At 48.6% G+C, this 13,494-nt stretch overlaps 1 protein-coding gene and 1 long non-coding RNA gene across 9 annotated transcripts in view; one reads left to right on the top strand and one right to left on the bottom strand.

The window, feature by feature from the left end:
- Nucleotides 1-4,370: 4,370 nt before the first annotated feature.
- LOC113935996 lies at nt 4,371-11,950 on the bottom strand. 3 transcript variants are annotated; one of them, XR_003524177.1, is made up of 4 exons: nt 11,766-11,950; nt 11,000-11,099; nt 9,881-10,022; nt 4,371-4,424 (listed from the first exon to the last, which is right to left on the bottom strand). It is a non-coding gene; the product is annotated as an uncharacterized LOC113935996 (long non-coding RNA). The 3 variants fall into 3 exon arrangements; XR_003524178.2 differs by lacking the exon at nt 4,371-4,424 and having other exon boundaries at nt 9,788-10,022; nt 11,481-11,950; XR_003524176.1 differs by lacking the exon at nt 4,371-4,424 and having other exon boundaries at nt 9,788-10,022.
- ZC3H4 (zinc finger CCCH-type containing 4) overlaps nt 11,133-13,494 on the top strand; it is a 42,304-nt gene continuing 39,942 nt past the window's right edge. The window contains exons 1-2 of one of the 6 annotated variants that reach the window (XM_027618757.2): nt 11,133-11,575; nt 12,663-12,828. In XM_027618757.2, coding sequence (XP_027474558.1) covers nt 12,668-12,828 — 161 coding nt within the window. In that variant the 5' untranslated portion in view covers nt 11,133-11,575; nt 12,663-12,667. Of the gene's footprint in view, nt 11,576-12,662; nt 12,829-12,997; nt 13,093-13,494 lie in introns of those variants that run through there. The other 5 variants (XM_027618763.2, XM_027618758.2, XM_027618761.2 and 2 more) reach the window with 5 other exon arrangements.

Raw genomic sequence — 13,494 nt, 5'->3', positions numbered from 1 at the left:
GGATGCCTGGGTGGCTCAGTTGGTTGGGCATCTGCCTTCGGCTCTGGTCATGATCACAGCGTCCTGGGATCAAGCCCCCGCATCAGGCTCCCTACTCAGCAGGGAGCTTGCTTCTCCCTCTCCCTCTGCCTGCCTGCCTGCCTACTTGTGATCTCTCTGTCAAATAAATAAATAAAATCTTTAAAAAAATAAAATAATCTTTTTTAAAGTAAATTCTACACCCAACATGGGGCCCTGAGATCAAGAGTTGCAGGTTTTACCAACTGACCCAGCCGGGTGGCCCACGTATTTTTATTTTGAAGATTTTCAAGCTTACAGAAAAAAATAGCCCAATGAATGTTCATACATCTTTTTTTTTTAATCTACACATTTATTTACTTTTCATTAAATTTAAATCCTTGAGGGGTACAGCATCACACGGATTCTGTGGCCAATAGCTTTAGCAGGAAGGTTGCTTCAGAATTTGGCACGAACCATGCCACCGCTTCCATGAGCACGAGTTACTTTTCCCTAGATTACTCTGGTTTTGTTTGGTTTGCCACCAGGAGTCACTGTGTTCTTTGCTTTGTACACGTAAGCCAATCTCTTGCCTAGATAGAATTCCGTTTCATCTCGAGCATAAACACCTTTGTTTTTAAGAAGAGCTGTGTGCTCTCTCTGGTTCCGGAGACCCCGCTTATAGCCAGCAAAAATGGCCTTGGACCACAGCCTTCCGGACATTATTTGGCGTTACAGGAGTCCTGTGCCCAGCAGGCCTCCACGGACTCCAAGATGGCAGAAAAAGAAAGGCCATGTTCATACATCTTTTGTCTAGATTCATTAATTTGAAGTTTGGGCACATTCTCTCTCTCTCTCTCTCACATACACACACACACACATTTTTTAAATTTTTTATTGTTATGTTAATCACCATACATTACATCATTAGTTTTTGATATAGTGCTCCACGACTCATTGTTTGTGCATAACACCCAGTGCTCCACGTAGAAGGTGCCCTATTTAATACCCATCACCAGGCTAACCCATCCCCCCACCCCCCTCCCCTCTAGAACCCTCAGTTTGTTTTTCAGAGTCCATCGTCTCTCATGGTTCGTCTCCCCCTCCGATTTCCCCCCCTTCATTCTTCCCCTCCCGCTATCTTCTTCTTCTTTTTTTTTCTTAACATATATTGCATTATTTGTTTCAGAAGTACAGATCTGTGATTCAACAGTCTTGCACAATTCACAGCGCTCACCGTAGCACATACCCTCCCCAGTGTCTATCACCCAGCCACCCCATCCCTCCCACCCCCGACCACTCCAGTTTGTTTCCTGAGATCAAGAATTCTTCCTATCAGTGAGGTCATATGATACATGTCTTTCTCTGATTGACTTATTTCACTCAGCATAACACCCTCCAGTTCCATCCACGTCGTTGCAAATGGCAAGATCTCATTCCTTTTGATGGCTGCATAATATTCCATTCACACACATTTTTTTGACTAAACAATTTCACAGTCACTTCAGGTCTTTAAATCAATGCAGGGAAAAATTGGGGCACCTGGCTGGCTCAGTCAGTTAAGCATCTGCCTCTGGCTTGGGTCATGATCCTGGGGTCCTGGGACGAGGACTGGGATCAAGCCCCAAGTCAGGCTCCCTGCTCAGTGGGAGTCTGCCTCTCCCTTTCCATCTGCTCCGTGGGAGTCTGCCTTTCCCTTTCCATCTGCCTCTCCCCCAGCTCATGCTCTCTCTTGCGCTCTCTCTCTCAAATAAATAAATAATCTTAAAAAAAATCAATGCAGGTAAAAATTTTGAGCACCAATAGGCCAGAGTCTCTTAAACACTTCCTGCATACAAAAACCCAAATATACACAATTTCCTTAAACCAAAACGTTAATTCCAGAGGTCTGAGCCACTTGACAATTTCTATATTTAACTGCAAATATTCCCAGGGTTAAATAATGCCAACTAAGGAAATAATTATGGCAACAAGGGGATTCAGTAAGTTCTCTTGATTATCACTATGGCCGATTGCATTTTGCACAGTGGACAACAGCAGTATCTTCTGTCCTTAGAGATAATTTTTGAAAAGATTTTATTTATTTATTTGAGAGAGAAAGAGACAGAGAGAGAGCGCGAGAGCATGAGCTGGGGGAGAGGGAGAGGCAGAGGGAGAAGCAGGCTCCCCGCTGAGCAGAGAGCCTGCCACAGGACTCCATCCCAGCACCCTGGGATCATGATCTGAGCCAAAGGCAGATGCTTAACCATCTGAGCCACCCAGATGCCCTCCCTCCATCTTCTTTTTTAAGGCTGAATATGAATATATTCCGTTGTAAGTATATACCACATTTTGTTTATCTATCCATCCATTCATTCAGTAGACATTTGGGTTGCTTTTAACCTTTTGACTGTTGTGAATAATGTTGCTATAAACAAAAGTGTACAAATATCTCTTTGAGACCCTGTTGAGACCATGGGATATATACCCAGGGGGCGGTTTGTTTTTCAGCAACAGCTAATCAGAGCAGTTGCCAAAACTGAGATTTTGTCACTTGAAGGGGGTGGAGAGCAGTCATTCAATAGATCAGGTCCCTGGGTTTTAGAATTACATAATTACCTCCACCCAGGTGACTGCTCACTATTAACCAAGGCAGTGGTTCTGTTCTCAGTCCCACCTGCACATTAGGAGTATCTGGGGAGTTTTTCAGCAAATATAGCACCCAGGCCCCACCTTCAGAGACTGATTAATTGGTCTGGGGAGGAGCTGAGACATTGGGATTTTTACAAAATGCTCCCCAGATGACTCTAAAATGCAGTCAGAGTGGAGAACCCTGGAGCAAAAATCTGTGTGGTGTTTTTATTCCAGTTTTCAATTCTTTTCCTGCCCTTCCTGCTAGAACTAAAGAACTCTTAGGGTTTGTTTAAAAGATATCAATTAGGGGCGCCTGGCTGGCTCAGTCAGTGGGACATGTGACTCTTGATCTCAGAGTCTTGAGTTCAAGCCCCACATTGGGCATAGGGCTTACTTAAAAAACAAATATGGGTAGGGTGCCTGGGTGGCTCAGTCGGTTGAGCATCTGCTTTCAGCTCAGGTCACAATCCCTGGGTCCTGGAATCGAGTCCCACATCGGGCTCCCTGTTCAGCTGGGAGCCTGCTTCTCCCTCTCCCTCTGCTTCTCCCCCTGCTTGTGCTCTCTCTTGCGCTCTCTCCTGCTCTCTGTCAAATAAATAAATAAACTCTTAAACACACACACACACACACACACACACAAATATGGGCAGGCACCTGGCTGGCTCAGTGGGGTGCCTGACTCTTGAGCTCAGGGTTGTGAGTTCAAGCCCCATGTTGGGTGTAGAGCTTGAGCTCAGGGTTGTGAGTTCAAGCCCCATGTTGGGTGTAGAGATTACTTAAAAATAAATAAATAAACTTTAAAAAATGCTTCACTAGTAGAGTAGGGGGATGGTCAATGAGTAGGAATAAGGAACTGACTTTAGCCGAGTTTATTTTTATTTTTTAAAGATTTATTTGTTTATTTTTAGAGAAAGAACGCACATGGGGGTTGGGAGGAGGGTGTTGGGGGAGGAGCAGAGGGAAAGAGAATCTGGAGCAGACTCCCCATTGAGCTTGGAGCCAGATGGGGACTCTGGGGGCTTGATCCCACAACCCTGAGATCATGACCTGATCCTAAATCTAGAGACAGACCCTTAACCCATGAGCCACCCAGGAGCCCCTGGTTGAGTTTATAATTCTTGAAATTGGGTAATAGGTACATGAGGATTCGTTTTACTTTTTCCTCTATTTTTGTATATGTTTGAATTTTTCCACAATAAAAAGTTTTTATTTTTATTTTTTTTTAAGATTTTATTCATTTATTTGAGAGAGAGAGAGCACGAGCTGGGGCAGGCGGGAGCAGGGGGAAGAAGGGGCAGAGGGAGAAGCAGACTCTCCTTGGAGCAGGGAGTTCGACGTGGGGCTCGATCCCAGAACCCCCAAGGTCCTGACTGTAGCCGAACAAAGGTAGATGCTTAACCAACTGAGCCACCCAGGCGTCCCTAAAAAGTTTTTTTTAATATGCTTACTTTGGGACGCCTGGGTGGCTCAGTTGGTTGGGTATCTGCCTTTGACTCCAGTCATGATCCCAAAGTCCTGGGATCGAGTCCCACATTGGGGCCCTTGCTTGGCGGAGAGCAAGTTTTATTCCACACCTACTCATTTATGTATTATCTGTGACAGCTTTTCCAGAATTTTTACAACTCTGTAACAGCAGCCTTAAAGAGTTTAAACAGGGGGGCGCCTGGGTGGCTCAGTCAGTTGGGCGCCTGCCTTCGGCTCAGGTCATGATCCCAGGGTCCTGGGATCGAGCCCCGCATCGGGCTCCCTGCTCCGCAGGAAGCCTGCGTCTCCCTCTCCCACTCTTCCTGCTTGTGTTCCCTCTCTTGCTGTCTCTGTCAAATAAATAAATAAAATCTTTAATAAATAAATAAATAAATAAATAAATAAGATGCTTTTAAGTTACGTGTATTTCTTCTTTTATGTGAAATTCAACTTAACACAAAAAGTTTTAAAACATGTATACCCCCAAATTTGAGAATATACCATTACATTAAATTTTCTCGGTAAGCTTTAGGAAAGTATAATGGGGGAAGTGGGAAAAAGGACACTTTTAGATTTGTAATGAGTCTAGAAGAGCAGGAGAAAATAATTTATAGGGCAGGTTGCTTGATTTTCAGGGCTCTTTTCCACAAAGTGATCATTTTACAAAAGTTACTGCATACTCATAGGTAATGGATCAGGTCACTCCCTTACCAATTGGATCTTCAGGGTCATTTCAAGGTCAGTATATTAACTAATAAATCATTTATTTATTTTTAAAGATTCCATTTATTCATTTGACAGAGAGAGACACAGCGAGAGAGGGAACACAAGCAGGGGGGGTGGGAGAGGGAGAAGCAGGCTTCCCACCAAGCAAGGAGCCCGATGCGGGACTCGATCCCAGGACTCTGGGATCATGACCTGAGCCGAAGGCAGGCGCCCAACTGACTGAGCCACCCAGGCGTCCCTAAAATTAACCATTTTAAAGTGAACAGGGACGCTGGGTGGCTCAGTGGGTTAAGCTTCCTACTCTTGCTTTCAGCTGGGGTCATGATCTCAGGGTCCTGGGATCAAGCCCCACATTGGCTCCATGCTGGGCATGGAGACTGCTTGGGATTGTCTCTCTCCCTTTCCCTCTGCTCCTCCCCTGCTCTCTCTCTCTCTCTCAAAAAAAAATTAAAGTGAACAATTTGGTGGTGTTCAGTACACTCACCAGGTTGTGTAACCACCACCTCTTTCTAGCTCCAAAACATTCTCATTACCCTGAAGGTGGTAGTATACATCTCATAAATTCCTAGGTCTGCCATGACTTTGCTATGCACACAATTCCAAAACTGGAAAAGTTCAGCATTACAGTTTGATATAACAGTATAAACAGCTCTTTCCATTATTTAAAAACTATCGCTAATTTTGTTCAATAGGTGATCATTCATTACCAAGGTCATGTTGCAGGACATCCTATCATCCCTGGTCCCTGTTCTCTAGTGCCGGTAACAACCCCCTCATTATTGTTGTGCCCAAAAAAGTCCCCGCAAACTTCCAAAACGCCCTCAAGGGAGCAATATTGTCCTCTTGAGAACAAGCTGACAATCCCAAAATAAACACAAATTTCCCATGGGGCGCCTGGGTGGCTCAGTTGGTTGAGCAACTGCCTCCAGCCTAGAGTCCTGGGATCGAGTCCTACATCAGCCGGGAGCCTGCTTCTCCCTCTGACCCTCTCCCCTCTCATGCTGTTTCTCACTCTCTCTCTCTCTCAAATAAATATATAAAATCTTAAAAACAAAAAACAACACCCCACCAATTTCCCACGGCGATTCCCAAAATGTCCTCTAGGGGGAGACATCATTTCCTTGAGAACCGAAAGGACCAATGATCTAGCCTGGACTTCATTATCCCCAATTTCCCAATAAATCCAGGGTTGGATTAGTAAGGAAGAAAGAGGAAATAGCTATTGGGTTGGCAGTCAGCAAGATCCCACATACCATAATGCCTCTTTTCATCTCAGGAAAATACAAGGATCTGCCAAGCTTAGAGACATTTTGGAGGTCCAGAGGAAGAATTTTGGAATTTGGGGGATATTTCCTTTCCTAAAATAAAGGGCAAATTGCTAAAACTTGCAACCTTCCTCTGCGCCCACCCCACCACCACCACCACCACCACCACTACTACTACTACACACACACACACACACACACACACACACACACACACACACACACACACGCGTGCGCAGAAAAAGCCACATTGTTTGGTGGCTCTCTTGGAATTTTGGAGGCAACTCGTATCACAGTTGGGAGACTTGCTCTCACTCATCAGCCAAGAAAGCTCTAAGGCTGGGGCGCCTTGGTGGCTCAGTCGGTTGGGCATCTGCCTTCAGCTCAGGTCATGATCCCCGGGTCCTGGGATTGAGCCCTGAGTCTGGCTCCCTGCTCAGCGGGGAGCGTGCTTCTTCCTCTCCCTCTCCCTCTGCCGCTCCCCTGCTTGTGCTAATAAATAAATACAATATTTATTTTTTAAAAAAGAAAGCTCTGGATGCCTGGGTGGCTCAGTCAGTTAAGAGGCTGCCTTTGGCTCGGGTCATGATCCCAGTGTCCTGGGATTGAGTCCCACATCGGGCTCCTTGCTCAGCAGGGAGCCTGCTTCTCCCTCTGCCTGCCACTCCCACTGCTTGTGTTCTCTCTCTCTCTCTGACAAATAAATAAATAAAATCTTTAAAAAAATAGAAAATAAAAAAAAAGAAAGCTCTAAGACTGCTTGGGCCCCATGAAAGAGAAGGTTCTCTAGATGTACTGCCCAAGATGTATTGCAAAGGACTCTGACATCAGGTCTTCTAATCCAGCAATCCAGGGGTTCTCAAAAGTGGCAAATATACTACAATTTACGTGTCTGTTCCCCTATTGATGGGCATTTAAGGGGTTCCCACTTAGGGACTATTTTTTGATTAATGCTGCTGTGAACATTCTTGTTCATGCCTTTTTTTTTAAGATTTTTATTTATTTATTGAGAAAGAGAATGATAGAGAGAGAGCCTGAGAGGGGGGAGTCAGAGGGGGAAGCAGACTCCCTGCTGAACAGGGAGCCTGATGCGGGACTCGATCCCGGGACTTCAGGATCATGACCTGAGCCGAAGGCAGTCGCTTAAACAACTGAGCCACCCAGGTGCCCGTTGTTCATGCCTTTTGGTACACATTTGTTGGATATATACTTTTGGGTGGAATTGTTAAATCCCAGGGCAGGCTTATTTTCAGCTGTAGCTGATACTGCCATGCCATTTTCCCGAGTGTTTTTTTTTTTTTTAAGGTTTTTATTTATCCCTTTGAGAGAGAGAGAGAGAGGATGAAGTGGAGGGGGGGAGAGGCAGACGGAGAGGGGGAAGCAGACTCTCTGCTGAGCAGGGAGCCCAGTGCAGGGCTTGATCCCAGGACCCAGAGATCATGACCTGAGCCAAAGGCAGACGCTTAACCATCTGAGCCACCTAGGCGCCCTCCCTTTTATTTATTTTTTAAGATTTTATTTATTCATTTGAGACACAGAGATACAGAGAGAGAGAGAGCATGAGCAAGGGGAGAGGGAGAAGCAGGCTCCCCCACTGAGCAGGGAGCCCAACTCGGGGCTCGACCCCAGGATCATGACCTGAGCCGAAGGCAGACGCTCAACCATCTGAGCCACCCAGGTGCCCCAACCCCCTCCTTTTTTTAAAGATTTCATTTTTAAGTACACCCAAGGTGGGGCCTGAACTCATGACCCCAAGATCAAGAGTCAGATGCTTTTTCCACTGAGCCAGCCAGGAGCTCCTTCCAAAGTGGTTCCAAGGGAGATACTCTAACACTCTATACTTCCGTATTCCTGGCACCAAATGCCTGAAGGTTTTTCCACAGCAAGCAGTTCTGCAGCTGGGGGATACCAGCTGATGTTCCGCACTTCAATTCCGTTCTGATACTATCTACATGGAGTTAGCAGGAGATCCCACAGGTTAAGAGCTCATTCTCATTAAGACTGCCCACCCCCAGCCTCAGCCTTGAATTGGAAGCACTTCTGATTGGCTATAAATCGGAGGGTTCCTACAACCTCTTCTTCGGGTTCCATTAATTTGCTAGAGTGGCTCACAGAACTCAGGAAAACAGTTTATACCTACTAGGCTACCGGTTTATTAGAAAGGGTATTAAAGGATATGAATGAACTTAACTCATTCGAAGGAACCAGCTGAAAAATAAAGCTGGTTCAAGTTGGCGATGAGAGGTGGGTATGTATAGACAACATAAAAAAGAATGCAGGAGGGGCACCTGGGTGTCTGTGCTCAGCAGGGAGTCTACTTGAGATTCTTTCTCTCCCTCTCCTTCTGCCCCTTCCCCCACTCGTGTGTGTGCACACATGAGCTCTCTCAAATAAATCTTAAAAAAAAAAAGAGAATGCAGGAATTAGGTTGGAAAGTTTGATACAAAACTGATTAATATCATTCAAGGTTGTCTTTTCTGCCAGACAAAAACCACTTGAAACTTGAGAATCCTCCTTAACTTTTCAGAGTCTAGACCTTAATCAACAAACAGTAAGTCAAAATGACATCTAGAGAGGCGCCCGGGTCGCTCAGTCGATTAAGCGTCTGCCTTCAGCTCAGGTCATGATTCCAGGGTTTTGGGATAGAGCCTGGCATCGAGCCCCGCATCGGGCTCCCTGTTCAGCAGGGAGTCTTCTTCTGCCTCTGTCCCCCCTCCCCTGCTTGTGCTCTCTGCTCTCTCTCTCTCTCTCTCTCAAATAAATCCTTATTTGATACCCTCAAAATTCATTCACAAAAGGCTTCAATATTTAAATTTTTATTATTTATTGAATTATTTCAATAAATAAATCCTTATTTATTTGAGAGAGAGAGAGAGAGAATGAGAGAGGGAGAGCCCAAGAGGGGGTAGGGTCAGAGGGAGAAGCAGACTCCCTGCTGAGCAGGGAGTCCAATGTGGGACTCGATCCCGGGACTCCGGGATCATGACCTGAGCCCAAGGCAGTCGCTTAACCAACTGAGCCACCCAGGGGCCCTCAAATAAATAATTTTTTTAAATAATTTATTTTTATTTTTTTATTTTTTTTAAAGATTTTATTTATTTATTTGACAGAGAAAGACACAGCGAGAGAGGGAACACAAGCAGGGGGAGTGGGAGAGGGAGAAGCAAGCTTCCCGCTGAGCAGGGAGCCCGATGCGGGGCTCGATCCCAGGATCCCGGGATCATGACCTGAGCCAAAGGCAGAGGCTTAACGACTGAGCCACCCAGTGACCCCAATAATTTTTTTTAAGTGACCTCTAGAATGTCAGAAGGGCTTGACAGACAATGTTAGCGTTCTAGTAGGACATTGAAAAGGCATGGAGAAATCTTCTTGCCTCATGGGATTTGCTGATGTTCTCATTTTCTTTCTTTTTTTTTTAAGATTTTATTTACTTATTTTTAAAGATTTCATTTATTTATTCATGAGAGACAGAGAGGCAGAGGGAGAAGCGGGCTCCCTGCAAGACTCGATCCCAGGACCCTGGGATCATGACCTGGGCTGAAGGCAGATGCTTAACCAACTGAGCCACTTAGGCACCCAAGATTTTATTTATTTATTTGAGTCAGAGAGTGAGTGAGAGAGAGAGAGAGAGAGAGAGAGAGAGAGAGAGAGAGAGAGAGCACGCGCACAAGCCCGGGTCGGGGAGAGGCAGAGGGAGAAGCAGGCTGGAGCCCGATGTGGGACTCAATCCCAGGACCCTGAGATCATGACTTGAGCCCAAGGCAGACACTTAACTGACTGAGCCACCCAGGTGCCCCTCTCATTTTCTTCATTACCTAAAAGCAGATGGCCCTCTAGAATTCTGGAATGGCCTGCTGAAGCTTCAGAGATGGCACCAGCTGGAGACCACAGCTTGAAAGGTTGGGGTCCTGTCCTCCATGTGGTCTAAGGTCTCAACCAGTGTTGTTTCATCCATAACTAGAATACACGGATTCAGAAATCAAGGCACAGAAGAGGAAAGACGATTTGTGGTATTTTCTTTTCCATTCTTATAGCCCTGCTCTACTAGCCTCGTGTTAAGGAAAACTTTTGGACAATGTAGTTAAAAGCAATGTGCCAACATTTTGTTTTATTTTATTTTATTTTTTTAAAAAGATTTATTTATTTATTTATTCGACAGTTAGAGAGCACAAGTAGGCAGAGTGGCAGGCAGAGGGAGAAGGAAAAGCAGGCTCTCCACGGAGCAGGGAGCCCGACGTGGGGCTCGATCCCAGAACCCCAGGATCATGACCCAAGCGGAAGGCAGCCGCTCAACCGACTGAGCCACCCAGGTGCCCCTGTGCCAACATTTTATTACAATCATAAATGCAAGGGGGAAAAAAGGTCTCTTGTGGGTGAATTAGAAATTTATTCCTGGTAAGGACACTTTATGGGAGAAGAGAATGGTTAAATACCCATCATGAGATTAGAGACGAGATCCAGAAGAAAAGAAAGAAAAGATTGAAGATTATGAGTCTTGACTGGCAGGCAGTCAGCTGTCAAGTGGGTGGACCACTACTTTCTCAGAACAAATTTCATACCCTCAAAATTCATTCACAAAAGGCTTCAATATTTTTATCGGGAAAGCGAATTACCTCACTGAAGGAGGTTGTAAATTACTCTTACAAAAAGCTTAAGTCCCAGACCAGGTTTGGGGACATTTTTTTTCTTTTTGGTAGGGTTAATATATCAGGAAGTGATTTGGTGCCTTCACCTCCAGATTTAGCTTTCATACCGGTTGAGATTTTTTATTTTTTCCCTGTTCCTGGAACCTAAATGGTCCTTGACTTGGCCAGGTCTGAAATAAGTTATTTCCTCCCCCTGGAACTTTCTCTTCTCCTTCCCATCTCAACTTGAACAACCCTGCCCTGGGCGCCCCTTCCCCTCCAAATTAAGAGAGGCTCCCTTTTAATTACCTTGTTGTTGGGTTTTTTTTTCCCCCTCCCCGGGGCATCATCGGTATTTAAGCTCCAGGAAGGTAGAAACTGTTCCCAGGGTCCATCACAGAGCTTGGCACTGTACAAGGAAGTCATAAAGCACGGAACTAAGATCCTTGGATGCAAATAGGGCTGAACGAATTTTTGCAGGAGCCAGGGGAATGCCGGCACTGATGAAAATCCTTGAGGTTCTCTTTACGGCTAATGCCAATGATTTCTGAGACAATTATTTAAACACCAGAATTCAGTCTGCATCCACTGAATGGGACTAGTAATTCCTCTAAGTATAGCTGTCAGGGTCAAAGGGCTTTACGTTTGCACAGTGTTTGAACCCGGTCAATAGGTCCCTCGTGCAGCATTTATCTAGAGGCTTCCCGTACCACGCTCCAAGTTGTGAAACTTCCTGGAGGTAGTACCAAGGACCGCCCCTTTCGCACCGCCCTTGAGTGACACCACCCACCGAGGTCTCTAATGACGTCAGCTCCGGACCGGCTCTGCTCCATCCTCCCCTTCTCCGGAAACCTACAACTCACGGCACCCGGCCTCCAGCTTTCGGTTATTTTTTTTTCTCTTCGTAGCCCGAATCCTTTTCCTCCCATTCTCCCACCTAAAACTTTCGGCTCTTCCCGCTTGCTCTTGGGCGAATTTCTCACTCTTTTACTCTGTCGATCGCATTCCAAGCTCCGCCCTTAGGCCTTTTCCGTCTAAATCCCTCTTTCGGCTAGTTCCGCCTCCTGCCACCCACCTCGGACGCCGCCTTCGGCTCCTTCCGGATCGCCTCGGTTCCTTGTTTTTCTCCCCACACCACCCCCCCAACCAGCCACCCGGTCCTGGTCCGCTTCGGCTATCTCCGGCTCCCGTGGCTTTCCATCCATCCTTTAGCCACACCCCCATCGCATCCTTCGGCTCTTTCCGCCTCCCCCTGTCTCCCGCTCAGCGGCTTTCGGCTTTTTCCGCCTTGCCTCGGCCACACTCTCTCCCTTCGGCTCTTTCCGCCGCCCTTCGGGAGAGGGCCTCTGCCCCTCTCCTCCACGTGACACGGCCTCCGCCTCCCCGTTCCCCCTCCCACCTCGCCCTTCCTCCCGCCTCAGCCTCTCGGCTCCTCTGGGCCGAGCCGCCATTTTGTGTGAATTTCTGACTGCGGCGGGGGCCGAGCAGCCGGGGCGCCTAGGGCGGGCAGACAGACAGACAGACAGTCGGCCCGTCTCCGCGGCCCGTTTCCTCTCTCCCTAAAATCTTTTTTTTTTTAACCCCCCTCGCTCGCTCGCCTCTTCTCCCCTCCCCCCTCGCTTGCTCCATCGCGCGCGACCCGCGCTAATTACACCCAACCACCCACCAGTGTCCGTGTCCCCCGGGTCCCCCACCTCCGGGCCCGCGGGGGAGGTGTGTGTGGGGGCTCTCGCCCCGATGAGGGCCCCGCGCCCGTGAGCGAGTGACCCCAGGGGCGGGCTGCGGAGAGAGGCGGCGAGCGGCTCGCCGAGGCCTAGGCCGCGCGACCTACGCGGAGGTCGGCGCAGAGGTGATTCCGAAACCGAAAAAATATATACCCATTCCTATGAGGAGCCCTCAGAGCTGAAGTGTGCCCCTCCCGCCACGCCCAAGCAGTCCTTTTTCGTGCATTAACATCCCCTCCCCCCAAAAGGAACTATGGAGGCCGCGCCCGGGACCCCCCCGCCGCCACCATCAGAGTCGCCGCAGCCGCCATCGCCGCCGCCGCCATCAACGCCTTCGCCTCCTCCGTGTTCCCCCGACGCCTGCCCGGCCACCCCGCACCTCCTCCACCACCGCCTCCCGCTCCCTGACGACAGGTCAGGCCCCCGGCCCGGCCGGGGCAGCGTCCCCGGGGGGAGGAAGAGGAGGAGGAGGAAGGGGGGCGGCCGCCATGTTGGGCCGGGCCGCGGAGGAGGAGGAGGAGGAGGAGGAGGAAGGGCGGGGTCGGTGGGTGTCTCTCGCTCGCTCGCTCTTTCTCGCTTGCTTTCTCTCCTGGCCTCATGCGTTTCCCCCCCTCGCGGCGCTCGCCCGCTCTCCCTCGCTCTCGCTCTGTCTTTTTTGGGCGCCATGCTGAGGGGAAGGTGAGGAGGCGCCCCCCGGACCCCCGCGCCCGCCCGCCCGCCCTGGGGAGGGGGCGCTGGGGGGGGGGGGAGCTGCGGAGGCCCACGGGGGTCCTGGCTGCCCCAGCGCCCGGAGCTGGCAGCCATGGGCCCGCCTGCCCGTCGCCTGGCTTCGGGGAAGGGGATGGGGGAGGGGCTCCCGGACCCTTTGGTGGGGGGGGGATCTCGAGCAGTAGCCCCGCTCTTAGGGGTTTGGAGTTGGGGGTCTCCCAGCCCTTGGCAGTATCCTTTCTCCTGGGGGAGGTGTCCCCTGCCCTACTTGGAGAGTACCCTAGTTTTCTTAGGCAGAAAGTGGGGGTTCGTTTAGTTCTTTCTCCATCCTTTTAGTGGGGGGTCCTTTGGGTGGGGGCACTCGCACTTTTT

The sequence above is a fragment of the Zalophus californianus genome, chromosome 17 (genome assembly GCF_009762305.2).
Source record: "Zalophus californianus isolate mZalCal1 chromosome 17, mZalCal1.pri.v2, whole genome shotgun sequence".
NCBI lineage: Eukaryota > Metazoa > Chordata > Mammalia > Carnivora > Otariidae > Zalophus > Zalophus californianus.
Note: the sequence above shows the minus strand (reverse complement) of the source record. Positions and strands in the feature narration are given on the sequence as shown.